This window comes from Cebus imitator, unplaced genomic scaffold (genome assembly GCF_001604975.1).
Source record: "Cebus imitator isolate Cc_AM_T3 unplaced genomic scaffold, Cebus_imitator-1.0 Scaffold231, whole genome shotgun sequence".
Classification (NCBI taxonomy): domain Eukaryota; kingdom Metazoa; phylum Chordata; class Mammalia; order Primates; family Cebidae; genus Cebus; species Cebus imitator.
In genome coordinates, this window is record NW_016107546.1 from 383,499 (window position 1) to 402,406 (window position 18,908).

At 37.2% G+C, this 18,908-nt stretch overlaps 1 protein-coding gene across 6 annotated transcripts in view; it reads left to right on the forward strand.

Annotated features, from left to right (window-relative positions):
- The window catches only part of CEP57L1 (centrosomal protein 57 like 1), a 46,648-nt gene that overhangs the window by 11,305 nt on the left and 16,435 nt on the right, over positions 1-18,908 (forward strand). For 5 of the 6 annotated variants that reach the window (XM_017497388.2, XM_017497390.2, XM_037727430.1 and 2 more), the window contains exon 2: positions 17,887-18,049. The exons of the other annotated variant lie outside the window; for it this stretch is intronic. In XM_017497388.2, coding sequence (XP_017352877.1) covers positions 17,890-18,049 — 160 coding nt within the window. In that variant the 5' untranslated portion in view covers positions 17,887-17,889. The remainder of the gene's footprint in view (positions 1-17,886; positions 18,050-18,908) is intronic. 6 annotated transcript variants of the gene reach the window in all.

Here is an 18,908-nt window from a genome sequence, read left to right on the forward strand (position 1 = left end):
TAGTGAATATTGAATAGCAAATTCTTTCTCCATGTAAATGCCCTCTTTTTTATATAGCAAATTCCCACATATGTAAGTGGTTATTTACTCTCTTTTTTATCAATCCCTTTGTCTCATCTCAGGCCTATACCACTATTTTAATGACTAAAGTGCTGTAATAAATCTTAATAACTAGAAGAACAGCCCCATATTTTTGTTCTTTTTCACAATGCCCTTACACATTTTTATTTGCTGTTATTCCTATCATTCATGTAGTTTCCGATGCTATTGTGCAAATGTATGCTTTGAAATTACATTTTCTAGATAGGTTATCTAGATCAGGGATCCCCAACCCCCTGGCCATGGACTGGTACTGGTTTGTGGCCTGTTAGGAACCAGTCCACGCAACAGGGGTTGAGCAACAGGTGAGCAAGCAAAGCTTCATCTGTGTTTATAGCCACTCCCCATTGCTTGCATTACCGCCTGAGCTCCACCTCCTGTCAGGTCGGGAGTGTCATTCGATTCTCACAGGATCACAAACCCTATTGCAAACTGTGCATATGAGGGATCTAGGTTGCATGCTCTTTATGAGAATCTAAAGCCTAACGATCTGTCACTGCCTCTCCACCCCCAGATGAGACCATCTCATTGCAAAAACAAGTTCAGGGCTCCCACTGATTCTACATTGTGATGAGTTGTATAATTATTTTATTATGTTTTACAATGTAATAATAATAGAAACAAAGTGTACAATAAATGTAATGGGCTTGAATCATCCTGAAACCATCCCATCCCCACCTCTAACCCAGGTCCATGGAGTCTCACTCTGTCGCCCAGGCTGGAGTGCAGTGGCACAATCTCGGCTCACTGCAACCTCTACCTCCTGAGTTCAAGTGATTCTCCTACCTCAGCCTCCCAAGTAGCTGGAATTACAGGCACCCACCACCACGCCCAGCCAATTTTTGTATTTTTAGTAAAAATGGGGTTTCACCGTGTTGGCTGGGTTGGTCTCAAACTCCTGACCTCAGGCGATCCACCTGCCTTGGCCTCCCCAGAAACTGGGATTATAAGTGTGAGCCACTGTGCCTGGCTAGAAAAATACATTTTTATTAATTAATTAAGCTCCCACCTCAGCTAGCCAGGAAAAAGGTTTTGTCCTTTTGCCCTCTGGGCTATTTGACAACATATGCTGTTAAGACTTTAACAGCTGTGCCAACAAGTCTGGTTTGAAAAAAAAGTAAGGACTTAATGGTGTCTCTCTGCAGCTTCTCAACATCTCTGTGCATCAGTAGATTACTTCAGCCTTTCAAAACAGTTGTTCACCTCAGACATATGGGTCAAAAGTCACTGTAGTTAACATAGTGAAGCTTGCTAATAGGAATAAGAATTGGAATTATGACTTTAGTGCTCTCAGTACCAAGGAGAGAAATGTGTATGGCAAACCTGTGTTTGTATTGCTTCATCACAGAATAACTCAGGCACCGCATTCAGTAGCTAGCACTCTCTCTGATATGAATGGCATAGACATCTTCCTTTTACCTTATATTGCTATGACTTTTCAGTAGGTTTTGTTTTGGAGCTCCACATAGCTTTTGATTCATTTCAATTTAGCAAGCATTTATAAGTATTAAATTAGGTGCTGAGATTACAAAAATGAATGAGACTTTGATCTCTGTCCTCAAGGCTTGCAGTTCAATGGGGAAGACATGAACAGGATATTGTTTTATTATATATTAAACATATAGGTATGCACAGAGAAAAGTTAATTAGCCCAGCCTCAGGAAGCCAGGAAAGGGAAAACTTTATGGTCAGTTTAACTGATAAACTGTGTCTTTCATAATGGACAAGAATATTCCTGGAAGAGAGAACAATATGAACACTAGGAATATGTTCACTCAGCAGGGGCAGGAGAAAATAACTAGATAATGAGTCATGAGAGCCCTGTATGCCCTGAGAAGGTCTTTATTCTGCAGTCATTGAAGAGTTTGAAGCATTGAAGTAACATGGCTAGATCTTAATTTTAGGTAGATCACTCTAGGGGTACAGTAAAAGATAGTTTTAGTGAAACACAATTAGTAATAGGAAAATCACTTCAAAAGGCTACTGTAATGGTCCAGGCAGTAAATGATAAGGGCCTAGACTAGGACATCTAATCAGTGGTGGTAAGGATGGGAGAGAGGGTAGTTGATTAAAGAAGTGTTTTAGGTGTTGACATCCTCAGGACTTGAGGATGGGGAGTAGGAGGATGATCCTATTAAATGAGATTATGAATATAGGAAGAAAAACTGTTTCTAGGCCAAAGATGGTATTTTAAGTTTTGAGTATACATTTGAGGTGCCTTTGGGACATTCAAGTAGAAATGAACTCTGTTAAAATGCAGAGGAATGGTAGTCAGTACTTGCTAAAAAATTATTATCTTAGGCAGAAGTAAAGAACAAATAAATCAGTGCAAACTCCAAAGTGATATTGTCTCTTAAGAAGAGCTGGACCTGCCAGCCACTGTGGCTCACACCTATAATCCCAGCACTTTGGGAAGCTGAGGCAGGTGGAGTGCCTGAGCTCAGGAGTTCGTGACCAGCCTGGGCAACATGGTAAACATGGTAAAACTGCGTCTTTACTAAAAATACAAAAAATTAGCCAGGTATGGCAGCATGCACCTGTAATCCCAGCTACTCAGGAGGCTGAGTGAGGCAGGAGAATTGCTTGAACCCGGGAGGCGGAAGTTGCAGTGAGCCAAGATCATGCTACTGTACTCCAGCCTGAGCAACAAACAGAGTGAGCCTTCATTTCTTTAAAAAAAAAGGAAGAAGAAGAAGAGAGGAGGAGGGGGAGGGGGAGAGGGAGGAGGAAGAGGAGGAGGAGGAGGGGGAGGAAAATAAGAAGAAGAAGAAGAAGGAAGAAGAAGAAGAAGGGCTGGGCCTAGAGAAGGCATTAGGTGTAAAAATTAGGTTTGTGCAGGAGCAGTATAAAGTTATAAGTAGGTTAAATGTGGGAAATCAAGTATTTCACTTTGTGAAAATCATGCACTGTTTATAGATTACCTATTAGAGACATTAGGATTATAGTATGATATAATGTTAAGAAACACTAGATATAGTAGTTTTTGATAGTTCAAAAGAGATTTTTTGATTTTTTGGTTTCTTAGTATCATTATGCACATCAGTGATTTTACTGACAAAAATTTGGATGAAATATCCAAAATAGAAAGATTTCTGATTATCAGTAATGGCTAACATTTATTGAGTGCTTATTGCGTACTAAGCTCTATTCTAGTACTTCATGTTGATTCATTACATATAATTATCTTAAATAGGTAGTCATATTATTCCCATTTTGTAAATAGGCGGAACATTTAAGAAACTTACTGCAGATCACACAGGATTTATCCCCAAGGAGTTCTGCTGCAGAGCCTACCTCTTAACCGCTGTGCTATACTTTGTTATCAAATAGTCTGGGTTACAGGTACATGAAAACATGAAAATGCATTATACAAACAAAAGTCCTTATGAAGTTAACATTTCTAGACATTAAAAAGATTGCCATATTCTAAGATGAACCTTTTCTGCATTGCCTGCAAATTGATGCATGTGATAGGAAAGTCTCCAAAAGAAAAGTGCTTAGGTATATAAATAATTGTTTTTCTTTCTGTCCTCAAGAAGAAAGTGATTGGTGATTATCTTCGGGGAGGGGAAAGTAGTGAGTATAGTTGGGAATCAGCAGTCCAGGAACAGAAAATTTTTTACTTTTCATTTTGTGACTTTCTGTGCTGTTTAGGTTTTGTTATGTATGGATATTAAAAAGAACATGTTAATGGGGGTTCTGTATAATGGGATTATGGGCTACTTTTTAAGTGTTTTAAATTAAACATTTATGGCACACAAATTATACTAACAGATATCGTCCCAAGAATTACTAAGTAGGTTAACATTTATATTCAGTGGATTTTACACAGTTCCACAAAGAAACAATATTGTTATAAAATGGTTAGAAACATAGGGTCACTATAAAACCGTTATTCCCTTGTTTCTAGGGGGAAAGTGAATCTTCAGTTATAGATAGGGAAGGGGAAAATATTAGTTCACTTTCTGCAGTCTTAGAAAATTCCAATACTTACACAGACACACACATATACTCACTCACTCCCTCACTCATAGGTAAACATTTGATCTGGGGGTAGGATAGTTTTCCTGAGTGAAAGAGATGCTCTAGTGGGGTATGGCATGTGGCAGGGATAAGAGTCAGATTAGAATTTTTGTATCAGTTGCTCTAGACAGGACTGTGTTGTGAGGACTCTGAGGACCTTAACCCACTAAAAATGGGGAAGTTAGCAGTGGTCATTTGAATACCCAGTTTACTGGTAAGTCACACTTTTGGATTGTAAAATTCTCTGTAGTGATCGGTTGGTGTTTATTTTCATTCTAAAGCAATTTTGGCCATCTAACAACTTATTTGGATGATGTGCTTGCTGTACATTGAAATTTGCAGTTTTAAAAGATCCCAGAGCAACCACAGTTTGTAATTTGTGCAGAGTTTGTACTACTCTTGGAATAGATGGGGAATGTATGTTTGAATTAGGAAAACGCTGCTTTTCTGGAGAATTATAGAAGTTCTAAAAGAATTTTTTTCACTGTGGCATTGTTGAGAAGGGATTAATTTTTCTTAAAAAGAGCCAGGATACTCTGGATGTAATGAAAATATTAAGTTAGTGTTTGTGGCCTGTGAGCAAAAGAGGGAATATCAGATGTCAGAGTAGGACTGTAAATCATCATCCTTGGCAGAAACAAAGTTTGCTGTTTGTCTTTCTAAGTCTGGACAGTTACCACGACCTGTGGTGAATTTTGCAATTTCATTATCGAAATCCCAGAGTGTGGAAGCATTTACATAGAGTCTAAGGTAGAGGTATTAGTTGTCTGATCTTACTCTTTGGGGTTCTTGTTTTAAAATGGATGAGACTTTTTATATTTAAAGGAATTATAAATATGGTTAAATGTGATGGAAAGGGAAACAATTTTATAATTTTTAATAGTGTCTTTTATAGTTATTTTAAAAATAAATCAACACCTATATGAAATTATAAAGTACGTTTGAGAACCCTAAATTAACCCACCCCCAAAGATTCTGAGCATTCAGCATATAGCTTAGTATGCATTCCATCAACTGTATTTCAGTGGCTCTAAGACACATATTTTTAGAAATTCTAGAAATTAAAAAATGTCTAAAATAGGGAAATGTCTTGGTAATCATTATTGGCCTCAATTGAAGTCAGATTACTTCAGAAAGGTTTTGCATTTCACTCTGCCAGTTATTTGTACTACTACCAATCTGAGATCACTTTAGGTTAAATTCTCTGCCTGAAATATTTATTTTTTTGTTTTGTCTTTGCTGGTTTTGATGTGTTTTGTTTTTGACCCCACTGGTAATATGAATTCAGACTGCAAAGCTAAGTGAGTACTGTCTTTTAGGTAAAATTCCTTCTCTCTTGTGTACAGTAGAGACTTTCAGGTTTCCTTGCTGTCTCTTTCTGAATGCTGGGTTTATCGATCTTTTGCTTATATTGCATTCATAGCCCTTTTGTTGTTCTAGCTTTACATGGGAGGCCTCCTATTTGGAGTATTTTGTTGTTTTGGTGATGGTGGTACATGAAAGAATAATACATCTTATAATGCATTGTGGCTTAGATTTGATCAAAGACTCATCAGACACTTGCCCAGGCCCCTACTACCATCCTTGTTCAGAAATTGCTTACTCTTATTATAGACACACTACTAATAAACTCAATGTCATTGTTACACATTTCTTTGCTCATTCCTTTAGTGATCTTCAAACTTTAATTTACATAAGAATTAGTTGGGTAGTTAATCCAACTATTTCTGGCCCTTATCCCTAGAGTGTCTGTTTCTGTAGACCTTGGTGAGGCCCAGGAATCTGTATACTTATTAAAAATAAACATCCTAGGGTATTCTTACCTAAGTGATTGAAGGACCACACTTAGAGATATAGACTGCATACTCTGTATCTAACTCAATACTTACGGCTTCAGCTGCCACCTATATGTATTAATGACTTCCAAATCCTTATCTTTGTTTTTATTATTATCTACTAACAGAGCTAGCTGGCACCAAATCCTTATCTTTAAACAATTCTTGAGTATCAAACTGATTTATACAATTGACATGTCTCTATTAAAGACAGAAGCCCTCTGAACCAGGATACCTGGGTTCAAATCCCAGCTCAGCCCCTTTATTGCTGCATGACCCCGGGCAAGTTGCTTAACTTCTCAGATGCCTCACATAAAAAGAAGTTAATACCTCGTAGTGTTGCCTTCATGATTCAGTGGATCAATGCATGTAAACTTCTTTGACTAGTGCCTCACGTGTAGCAAGCTCAATATAAGTGTTAGCTGATTTTTAAAAAATATTACTTCACAAGCACCTGAATTATGTCTAAAATGAATCTTTTATACCACCTCCACTGCTCTCAGAATCTGTTTTCTGCTTTGGCTACAACTTTATTTCATTTTTTTCCCCATCACGAGTTTTCCTTGTTCTGGTCATAAGTTCTGTGAATTTGACATCCTAATTTTCTCTAGTTTTTCTCCTCTTTTCCATAGGATTAGTAGCAGGAAATACCTAAATAGAACCACTTCTGGCCAGGCGTGGTGGCTCACACCTGTAATCCTAGCATTTTGGGAGACCAAGGCGGGTGCATCACCTGAGTTCAGGAGTTCAAGACCAGCCTGGCCAACATGGTGAAACCCCGTCTCTACTAAAAAAAATGCAAAAATTACCCAGGCGTGGTGGCACACGCCTGTAATCCCAGCTACTCAGGAGGCTGAGACAGGAGAATGGCTCAAACCCGGAAAGTAGAGGTTTCAGTGAGCTGAGATTTTGCTATTGCACTCCAGCCTGCCAGCCTGGGTGAGAGAGCGAGACTCCATCTCCGAATGAAAAAAAAAAAAGAACCACTTCTATTGCTTTAGTTCGGGTCTTTATCATCTCTCACATAGAGCTCTGGAATAGCTTCCTACCTGTTCTTTGAACCTTTGGTTGTTTCTCTCCATTCTTATCTCATAAAAGTCTTGATCAAAGTTAGTGTGATCTTGCTAATCCTCTGCTGTATGGCTTTTACTGCCTACAGGATAAAATCTAAACACCTGTACCTGGCATACAAGGCTCCTCAGATCTGGTTTCTGCTTCATCTTCCGCAGTATTCAGGCACTATACAACCTTCCAGCCTTAGTAAATTATTCATAGCAGATTGCTCAAAACACTGGATTTTCTCTTGCTTTCATAATTTTGCACAGATAAGCAATAGAGTGTGGTGATTTAGAGTGTTAGCTTTAGATCCAGACTGCAAATCTGACCTTGCCACTTAACTAGGTGTGGACCTTGGATGAAACAGTTTTTTCTGTGCCATGGTTTCCTCATCTGTAAAATAGGAATAATTGTGCCTCATAGCATTGGTATGTGGATTTAGTAAGTTAATTCACAGAAGTTTTTAATAAATGTGAGATATCATTTTTATTATTGCCATGCTATTTCTTCTGTCTGTGCACTTGATTTTTTCTTCTGCCAATTGTCTCACGTTCTTTTGCTTATGAAATGCTATTTATTCATTATTCATGTCTTAGTTTAAGAACTAGCTCCTCCAGGAAGTCATCATTGAGATCCCCAGACTCTGGGTCAGAGGCTTCTCCTTTGGATTCCCATAGCACCCTGTGTAGCATAATTAAGTTGTGAATGTTTCAGGGACTGCCTGGGATTGCATTTTTCATCTCTGAATGTTTAATGAATGAAACTTGATTGCTTTGTTGTTTCTTCTTTGCTGTAGGTTGGGAAACCAATTTGAAATGAGTGTTCTGCTAGAAACAAGTAGGTAGACAGCAAGGGAAGAGGTAGCAAGAGGTAAAAAGACAGAAAACAGAGTCTAGGATGATCTGAAACTTTCCAGTGAATGGATAAACAATACAAGCATCACTCTGGGTTCCTAAGTATCATTGTGCATAATTAAAATACTGTGATGCTATCCTTAAGTCATCCTAAAGGTTAAGTTATGTTGAATAATATACTCTGCCTAAAAAGAAGGAAAGCAGTTTAAACATGTTAGAAATATTTCCTTTAAAACTAGTCTAAATAAATTTTGGTGCTGAACTAGGCAAGCCTTAGTTATTTATCATTGTCCAATATCTCATTTTCCCTTGGGCAGCCTGACTAATCAGTAAAGTCCCATAATTAATTCTGACTATTAAGTCTGTTCAACCTGTGGAAAAAAATATCTAAAGGCCTAGAAAGTGGGTTTGTAGCAACTAATCTGAGTTCCATTAACTTTTAAATGTAACATTTTTGCTTTTACTGAGTTTCTGAACTCTGTCTGTATTTACTAAGTTTACCATCAACCATTCTAAAGAGAAAGGGGTATGGTGGCACACACTTGCTACTTGGGAGGCTGAGGTGGGAGGATTGCATGAGCCCAGGAGTTTGAGGCTAGTCTAGGCAACATAATGAGAACCTGTCTTGATCAACTGATTGATAGACGGGTGGATAGAAATGGTTAAAGATCAATGAAAATAAGTATAGTATACATTTGTCCTTATAAACACATTAAACATAAAAATGTTGAAACCCTTTCAAAATCACTTATTTTTTAAATTTAGAACTTTTTGAAGAAATATTACCAGTAATATTTTTAAATCCTAAGAATTTTGATTTACTTAAATGACATTAAATTAAAACCTGCACGTAAAAGTACATGTCAAGGCACAATATGTGCTTTTCTTTTTTCAATTGGGACAGTATTTACTGATTTGCTGGGTTCAACCATAACAAACATTAGCATAGGGAGGTAGGAAAACATTGTTGACCTAACAAATTAGTTTCAGAGAATTCATTTTTACAAATATTTTTTGGATTAGGCCCTGAAGATACAATGCCTCTTTGCAGAGCATAGGAATTTGGATTGTCATGACTTAGAGAAAAAAATAAACATAATTTTCTTTCTGAGTTTATGTTGAGGTAAGAGACATGAGACCCTTACAAATGAAAATATGTAAGTGCTTCCAACAAATATTCATATAAATAATTGATACTCTAAATCTCCAGCTACTTTCTACCTCTTTAGAAATCTAGTTGAGGAGAAAATATTTTATTAGTTTTTTTTCTCATTATAAAAGTAATATGATTCATTGTGGAGAATGTTTTAGGAGATAGAAATAACATGAAAATCTGTTGTCCATCTATTAGCATTTTAATATTTTAATCTATTATTTGTACCTATTTTTGTCCTTTTAAAAATTATTAATTAATTACAAATTAATAATAGGCTATTATTATACAGTTTTATATTTTTCCTCATTTATATTAAATCAGGAGCATTTTCTTATGAACTGAATAGTCAAGATAAACTAAATCTTGGTAAAGATGATGGGGAGTCTAATCATTTAAGTGACCTTAGACATTATATGTTCTAAACTCAGTGGATACACATTCAATAAGGAGAAATCTATTACATAGAATCTTTGTAAGCCTGGTTATTTTAAATTCAGCACTTGATGAATTTGTTTGATAATTAGATAACTCATTGAATGTATTGAGTTGAATTAACTGTGCACATGAACAATTAGATGCTATATTATAATTTATAAAATATTTGTAAAGATTGGCATTACTTTGTACTCTTTAAAAAACTGGCTGTTCACCTGGGCGTGGTGGCTCATGCCTGTAATCCCAGCACTTTGGGAGGCCAAGGTGGGAGGATCACAAGGTCAAGAGATCGAGACCATCCTGGCCAACATAGTGAAACCCTGTCTCTACTAAAAATATAAAAATTATCTGGGTGTAGTGATACATACCTATAGTCTCAGCTACACGGGAGGCTGAGGCAGGAGAATTGCTTGAACCCAGGAGGCAGAGGTTGCAGTGAGCCAAGATCATGCCATGGCACTCCAGCCTGGTGACAGAGTGAGACTCTGTCTCAAAACAAACAAACAGACAAACAAAAAACTGGTTGTTTTAATCATGTAATAATGTATTTCTTATATTCAGACTATTTAATGAGTTTGGAGTCTGCTCAGTAAAAACTTGTTAGTAGTTATGAAATAAGCAAACCAATTTTACTTGATATACTATTGACTTGCCCCCTTCCCTTTTCTTTTTTCTCCATCTCATTGTCTTGTGTCAGTCTTTTTACAACAGTGTAATTACAAACTCAGGTAGCAGAAGCCATGTCCTATGTTCTTTATATTTCAGGGAGGCATAGCATATTGGACATAAATAGTAAATACTTGTTCTCACTTTTACTCCTTTGTTCTTCCTCCTGCTTTTTCCCCACTTCTCTTATCATTCCTTTTTTATAATCTCCTTTGAGAAATTTTTTTTTCATTTGTTACCCAAATCTGTGATTCTTAACTTTTTAAAATTTTGTCTCAACAGATCTGAGGAGGACCCACAATAGTTACCTAATGGACAAAGGCAATAAGTCTCAGCTACCTCTTTTGTCATGCACACATGCACACACTGAAAATTGCTGTTCTTTATGGTGTCCTTGAGTGATCTAATTGATAACCAAATCTGTATCTCCAGATTCAGCCTGATTGCTCACCTAACCTCTAGATTCATATTTCAGTATGCTTGCTGGGCAGTTCTGTGTCTCTAAGCACCTCACATTCAACACGTCTAAATCAAAATTCATTATTTCCCTAATATTGTAGCTCCTTTTATATTATCCCATATTTCCATTAGTTCACCACTATGTGTTTGCCCAACCAAAAATGTGAGGAGTATTTCTGAGTCTTTCCTCTCTCCTATTTCACATTTGTAGCAGATTCCTAAGTCCTTTTGATTATCTCTTCTAAGCATTTCATATTTATCTCATCTACTCCGGTCCTATCTTAGACCTATATTTTCCTTGTTTGAATTACTTTGGTAAATCTCTTAATTTGTCCATCTGCGTATAATTTCTTCCTCCTTTTGTCAGTTCACCCTATCTGAATGAACTTGTCAAAATGCAAGCCTGGTCATGTTATTCCCTTTTATGTCCTTAATTACTTCCCTATGGCCTAATCAAATAAATTACAAACTCCTTCAAGTGATATATAAAATCTTCTGTGGCATGGCTCTTAAACATTTTTGCCTATTTTTTACTGCCAGCCATTATTCACTGTACTCCAAACAAATTCACTTAACTATCATCGTCCTCAATGATTATACATTCTATCTTCACTAAAGGTATATTTCCAGTTTTCGTGGTCCTCCTAAACCTCTTATTGTTTGTTTGCTTTGGTCTCCGTCTTTCCTAATGTCTGGTAAACCTTGGTTAGATAACTTAGATGTAAGAGTGGAGCCCTAGGAAACTGATTAGAGGCCGGTCACAGTGGCTCATGCGTATAATCCCAGCACTTTGGGAGGCTGAGGTGGGTGGATCAGCTGAGGTCACGAGTTTGAGACCAGCCTGGCCAACACAGTGAAACTCTGTCTGTACAAAAATACAAAAAATTAGTCAGGCATGATGGTGGGCATCTGTAATCCCAACTACTCCAGAGGCTGAGGCAGGAGAATCGCTTGAACCCTTGTTTGAAATGTTAAAAATTGTATTGCTTTGCTTTCTTTTAAGATAAATATGGCTACCTTTTATCAAGTACATATTTGCCTACAGAAAGTACATATAATAGTCCCCCCTTGTCCATGGGTGTGTGTTCTAAGACCCTTAGTTACCTGAAATCACAGATAGTACCAAATGCTATATATACTATGAATAACTTTTTTTCCTTCTTCATAGTTTCATGAATATCAGATTCGTTCTTATTGTAGATCTTAGCAACCTCAGCATGTGATTATTTTTTTCTTTTCCTGTGAAGTCATGAACTTTCACTTTTTCACTTAAAGAAAACACTTTATGGCTTCTCTCTGGCATATCTAAATTGCCAGCATCACTACTTTTGTGCTTTGGTGCCAGTGTTAAGTAGAATAAGGGTTACTTGAATGCAAGCAGTATGATACTATGACAGTTGATCTGATAACCAAGGTGACCACTAACCTCCTAACAGGCAGGTAGCGTCTACAATGTGAAAATGCTGGACAAAGAGATGATTCACATCCTCGGCAGGATGGAGCTGGACAGTGTGAGATTTCATAATTCTGGTACTCAAAATGACACACAATTTAAAACTTATGGACCATTTCTGGAATTTTCCATTTATTTAATTTTTTTTTGAGACAGAGTCTCACTCTATTGCCCAGGCTAGAATGCAGCAGCACAATCTCGGCTCACTGCAACCTTCGCCTCCTGTGATTACAATTTTATTTATTTATTTTTTTGGGATGGAGTCTCGCTCTGTCTCCCAGGCTAGAGTGCAGTGGTGTGATTTCCGCTCACTGCAACCTCTGCCTCCTGGGTTGAAGTGATTCTCCTGCCTCAGTTTCTCAAACCTCCCAAGTAGCTGGGACTGCAGGCACCTGCCACCACACTCGGCTAATTTTTTTGTATTTTTAGTAGAGAAGGGCTTTCACCATGTTGACCAGGCTTGTCTCGAACTTGTGACCTCAAGTGATCCACCCACCTCAGCCTCCCAAAGTGCTTGGGATTACAGATGTGAGCCACCACATCCAGCCCGCCTGGCTAATTTTTGCATGTTTAGTAGAGGTGAGGTATCACCATGTTGGCCAGGCTGGTCTTGAACTCCTGACCTCAAATGATTTGCCTGCCTCAGCCTCCCAAAGTGCTGGGATTACAGGTGTGAGCCACTGTGCCCAGCCTAGAAATTCTCATTTAATCTTTTCTGAAAAAAGTTTTTCTGAAAGTCAAAAAGATATTAAGTGACAGATCCAAGATTTGAATTGAGGTCCAGCTACAAAGGGCTTTACTTTTGAATCTGGATATAACTGCTTTTCATTGATTATTACTAAGATTTATTTATTTATTGAGTTTGAGTCTCACTCTGTCACCCAGTCTGGAGTGCAGTGGTACAATCTCGGCTCACTGCAAGCTTCACCTCTGGGTTCAAGTGATTCTCATGCCTTACCCTCCTGAGTAGCTGGGATTATAAGCACTTGCCACTATGCTCGGCTAATTTTTGTCTTTTTTAGGAGAGATGGGGTTTCACCATGTTGGCCAGGCTGGTCTCAAAATCCTGACCTCAAGTGATCCACCCACTTCAGCCTCCCAAAGTGCTGGGATTACAGGCATGAACCACTGCTCCCAGCCAAATTTATTGTTTACTGGCCACATTATTCTGTGAATTGATGGTTTATAATTATTTGTCATTTTCCTATTATGGTGTTAGTATTTTTCTTTTGACTTCCAAAAGCTCTTTCCAAATTAACATTAACCCTTTGTTCTTCATCGCACTTATTTATTTCTGTTTGTCTTTTGCCATTCAATTTTGTTTACAATTTTTATATGTTGTATTATTATTATTATTTTAGCCAGAGTCTCACTCTGTTGCCCAGGCTGGAGTGCAGTGGCACAATCTTGGCTTACTACAATCTCCGTCTCCTGGGTTCAAGCGATTTTCCTGCCTCAGCCTCCCAAGTAGCTGGGACTACAAGTGTGTGCCAACGTGTCCAGCTAATTTTTTTATTTTTAGTAGAGGCGGAGTTTCACCATGCTGGCCAGGCTGGTCTCAAACTCTTGACCTTGTGATCCGCCCGCCTTGGCCTCCCAGGATGCTAGGATTACAGGTGTGAGCTACTGTGCCCAGCCTTATATGTTGTATTAACAGAGCGTTTATATCTTTTCCTTTATTTTTCTGTTACTTTTAAACATAGAACGTCTTACCTACTCTAAGGTTAATTGTTCACTGATTTCTTAAAATAATTTTTTGAGTTTTTTTTTTTATTTGACTCTGTAGTTATCTGACATTTGTATTGATGCATGGAGTGAGATAAAAGGCGTAACTGGATTTTTTACCCAATTTTTTAAACATCATTTATTGGATGATCAACAAATGAATAGTTGAATCCCACTGAAGTATTTATGTTACATTCATATATTTACTACTTTCCATTGACCAGTTAATTTTTATTGTCACATCTTAACATTTTGGTTATTGTACATTATAAATAACACATTATGTAATTATTATAGGATATCTACAACGTAAGTTCCTCCACCACAGATTAGCTTACTCAGTTGTAAGTACTATAGGAAAAAAGCACTATAGAGTACTATATACCTTAAAGTACTATGGAAATAAATTACCTCTTAAAGTACTATACATTAAAAAATAAGAGTTAGCCCAGCCTTTACTGTATTTGGCGTTAAGGTTAGTGTAGATGCATACATAAAGAAAAAAACAGATAAAAGAAACTGAGTTGTTGATCTTTCCTCAGTTTCTCTAAGGAAAATCCAAACTTGGAAGAATTAGCAGTAATAGCAAATAGAGATTCCTTTATTCCAAAAATCTTCTATAGTATCTCTGACTAGCCCCTAATGCTGTCTCTCTAGTAGTATTATACAATAAGTGTTTTTCTCCATAATACATTGAAATGTTTTGCAGCAAAGTGTCTAGAGCATTATTTTGGCAGAGTGGGGGATAGTTTTTTTATGCATCAGGTCCTTAGTTACAGCCAATTAGGGTATCTTAATTTTATAGACCATAAAGACAATCAGTAATTTCCCTGGTTGTTCACAAGCTGTCAAAAATGGTTCCAGGTAAACCAACTCAAATGCTCATGGACAATAGACTAGATAAAGAAACTGTGGTACATATACACCAGGGAATACTATGCAGCCATAAAAAGAAATGCGATAATATCCCTTGTAGGGACATGGATGAAGCTGGAAGCCATCATCCTCAACAAACTAATACAGAAACAGAAAACCAAATACCACGTTTTCACTCATAAGCGGGAGTTGAACATTGAGAATACATGGTACACAGGTGAACAACACACACCAGGACCTGTTGGGGGATGGGGAGTGAGGCAAGGGAACTTAGAGGATGGGTCAATGGGTGCAGCAAACCACTATGGCACACATATACCTTTGTAACAAACCTGCATGCTCTACACATGTATCCCATTTTTTTGTTTGATTTTAGAAGAAATAAAGTAAAAACTTTAAGAAAAAAGAATGGTTCCAGGTATAACCTGAATTTCCCAGGCTTGATACAAATGAGGTTCACACTTTATAGCCTTTTGCCCCTACTTTCAGACACCTATAAAATGTTTTATAAGAATTCCTGAGGCCTTTTCAGTTACCAGTGGCTAGCTAAGTCTCATACCACAAACACCAGAATCCTAGAGATTGTGGTTTAGGTACTTCTCTGTATTTTCAGAAACTTGTCTCTAGAAATATTTCCCATATGTGCCTATGAATATGTCCCTTCCATCTGTGCTCCCTCTCTGTTTCTCTTGCTCTCTTGCTTTCCTACTCTTGCTCTCGCGCACGCATGCTGACTGCTACTAACCAATGCACCAGAAAGGGGCCAAAACTATATTAGCAATCTGACTCCTCCTCCATTGGCATAAACATCTTACACAAAGCAGGGAAGCTAGTGCCTTGATATTTTATGGAGATATTGGTGAAACATTTCTCAGTTTTTATTTAAACTCTCTCTTTTTAGGACCCACATATGAGTCTATGGCACTAGGTCAGAGATAAATTAGAATGACCACCACCATAAACTACTGAGAATCACTCCTCTCCTCAGCCAAATAAGGCTTTGATTTTGGATAAAGCCTTTTGTAGTTACTTAATCTTCCTTCAGAGTGAGTTTTTCTCCCAGGATGCTTCAGTGCTTTATGTAAATAAGCTTGTAGTAGGCTTTATGTAAATAAGCTTCTAGTAGGCTTATGTTTACAACACAGGACCAGGTTATAAGGGTTAAGCTGAGATCCCATTACAATGAGAATCTCTGAGCTCTGTGTCACAGCATAACTTGCCCTCTCATTTCTTTACAGTTTTCTTTCTTTTTCTTCACCGTATTTTTATTCTATCAGTGGGTCATTCTGCTTGTGCCCACTTTAATATGTGTCTATATTAATTTGAATAAACTGTAGTCTGATTTTTAACTTACTGGCAATCTTCTAAGTAGTCGTTATTTGATATACATTAAAAACCTCAAATTTGGCCTAGTTTTTTAATTGGTACAAAATCCAGTTTGTGAAATAATATTATATTTGGGTCAGAGGAAGCAGAGACCTCCCAGGGACTTCAGTATGTAGTGACTAATAGCAAAATTTCATTCTTTCTATTATTGGAGAAACCCACCCGGAGCTGAAAACTGAGTAAGATAGTTGCTCCAGTGTTCTTGGGATAGCTTTAACCACTTACCTCTCTCTGAAGATGTACAACCATATGCAGAACTTAGTAAGTTGGGGCCTTGCCTCTACTTTATAGTGAGCCAGCTGTGACTAATGTTGATCTTTTGTTTTTTTAAGGAACAGCAACTTAAATAGATGCGATATCCCATGGGGAACAGGCAGCATCTGAGATAGCTGGTACTAATAAGAATAGCAAAATATGTTGCCTTGCAAGAACAAAAAGCATCGAGTATCTTAGTAAACTTTAGGCTTTATAGCCTCTAATTTAGAACAATCAGAATGTTCTAGGAGATAGCCAATCATGGCAATGGCTAAAGTTGAAAATTCTAGGCCGGGCGCGGTGGCTCAAGCCTGTAATCCCAGCACTTTGGGAGGCCGAGGCGGGTGGATCACGAGGTCAAGAGATCGAGACCATCCTGGTCAACATGGTGAAACCCCGTCTCTACTAAAAATACAAAAAATTAGCTGGGCATGGTGGCGCGTGCCTGTAGTCCCAGCTGCTCAGGAGGCTGAGGCAGGAGAATTGCCTGAACCCAGGAGGCAGAGGTTGCGGTGAGCCGAGATCGCGCCATTGCACTCCAGCCTGGGTAACAAGAGCGAAACTCCGTCTCAAAAAAAAAAAAAAAAGAAAATTCTAGGAAGTGAACTGTGTCTTCTGCCCTTTCAGAAAATACAATCATGGGAAGTGACTGCCTTTGTCTTGTGAACTGGGGAGGTATTGAAATGGAAAATGTACAAATCTCAAAAATCAAAATAGGCTAATGCTATAGTGTAATTCTTGAATTTGTATTTTGAAACAAGCTTTTTAGCTTAAAATCCTGCCAGTGAGTTATTTTTTTGTGTGAATAGTTATCACCTTATATGATTATGAATTAGTTTAATTAACATTGACTAGAATCTATTAAAGAATAGAATACATTTCTAAAATATTTAAATTGCAGAAAGGAAAATAAAATGATTTGGAAAATTTAGACCAAAACTTAACTGCTAAAGTGGTTAAAAGGGCTCTCTTACCAAAACAAAAACAATAACAACAACAAAAGAACCAGACTAACAAAACTATTCTAGATTCTTAAAATTTGGAAACTTTCTAATCTAGGTTATTAAAATGCTAATGCATTAAGCAGAGATGTGTCTTATTCAAGGGTTAGATTCCAATATTTCACGTATCCAAAATTACTCTTGAAAATCCCTTAGGAAGCCATACATTAGAATTCAACAATCAGTATTAGAGAATCAGTTTATATTTTTGGTTTGTGTTTAAAAGCTCTGTTGTCTTTTAGAACACATACTTTCTCTTCAAGTCCTAGAGTCACACTGCTTGTGGAGAAGTGCTCAGACTATGATCGGGATATGGGATTTATGAGTAACTTGAGAATCCAGTAAATTCACATCACTCATGTCATGCTCATTCCAGGGCATATGATTATTGAAAATCAAGCAGAATTATCTATATTACTTACACAAGAAATCATATTTTTTTATTGCCAAGCTTATTAGAGTTGAATTTCTTATTAAGTTCATAAAGGTACAGCTCCATAGTATATGATTATGTTGTTAAAGTTTCACCTGAATTTTTGTACAATGCTTTCACCCTTAAAATAGGAAAGAATGATACTAAACTATATAATTCCTTTGTTTTCTACAGATAATGGATTCTAAATTAATGCATAGTATAGTAGGAAGCTATCATAAACCTCCAGAAAGAGTATTTGTTCCATCATTCACCCAGAATGAATCATCTCAGAATTGCCATCCTGCAAACTTAGAAGTTACCTCTTCTAAGATACTTCATAGCCCAAATAGCCCAGGTAATACTGATGTAAAATTTTATATAAAATTAGAAGAATGGTAAAAGCGTGCTATGAAAAACTTTTCATATTTATGTGGAACACAGATACCATATAAAGATGAATAAATATAATTTATCTCATCTATAAAAATCAAATGATAATCTCTAGCAAGCATCTAATTTGACATAAACTATATGACAGTTAAAACTTTAAACTTAACTGAATCATGCAGATATTAATATAGTTGAATAAAAATCACAGTAGTACAATGTACTATTATCTTTCAGGTCTGACATCAGGTAAACCATTAGGTTATCATTTTTTCCAGTGAAAGAACCTATGTTCTTAATACTGCATCATGGACAAAGAAACAATAAATATGTATGGTTTTACTAAAACGGAATCCATCAAGAACTTAGAAAAAAAACCTTTAACTTTAAACCTAAATTGCCTTGTTAAATAGTAGAAATTGTATTTTAATATTCCTTGTCCATATTCAGACTCTTATGCTCTCCAGACTGTACATTTTTTTAAGCCCTTTCATTTGAAAATATTTTATTAAAATTGTGGTTATTAACTTTCTCAATCTTAGAAATCACTAAATACAATCATAGATATATTGTTTTTACAAGATATATTAGAAAAATATGCCCCTCTTGGGCCGGGCACAGTGGCTCAAGCCTGTAATCCCAGCACTTTGGGAGGCCGAGGCGGGTGGATCACGAGGTCAAGAGATTGAGACCATCCTGGTCAACATAGTGAAACCCCGTCTCTACTAAAAATACAAAACATTAGCTGGGCATGGTGGTGCGTGCCTGTAATCCCGGCTACTCAGGAGGCTGAGGCAGGAGAATTGCCTGAACCCAGGAGGCGGAGG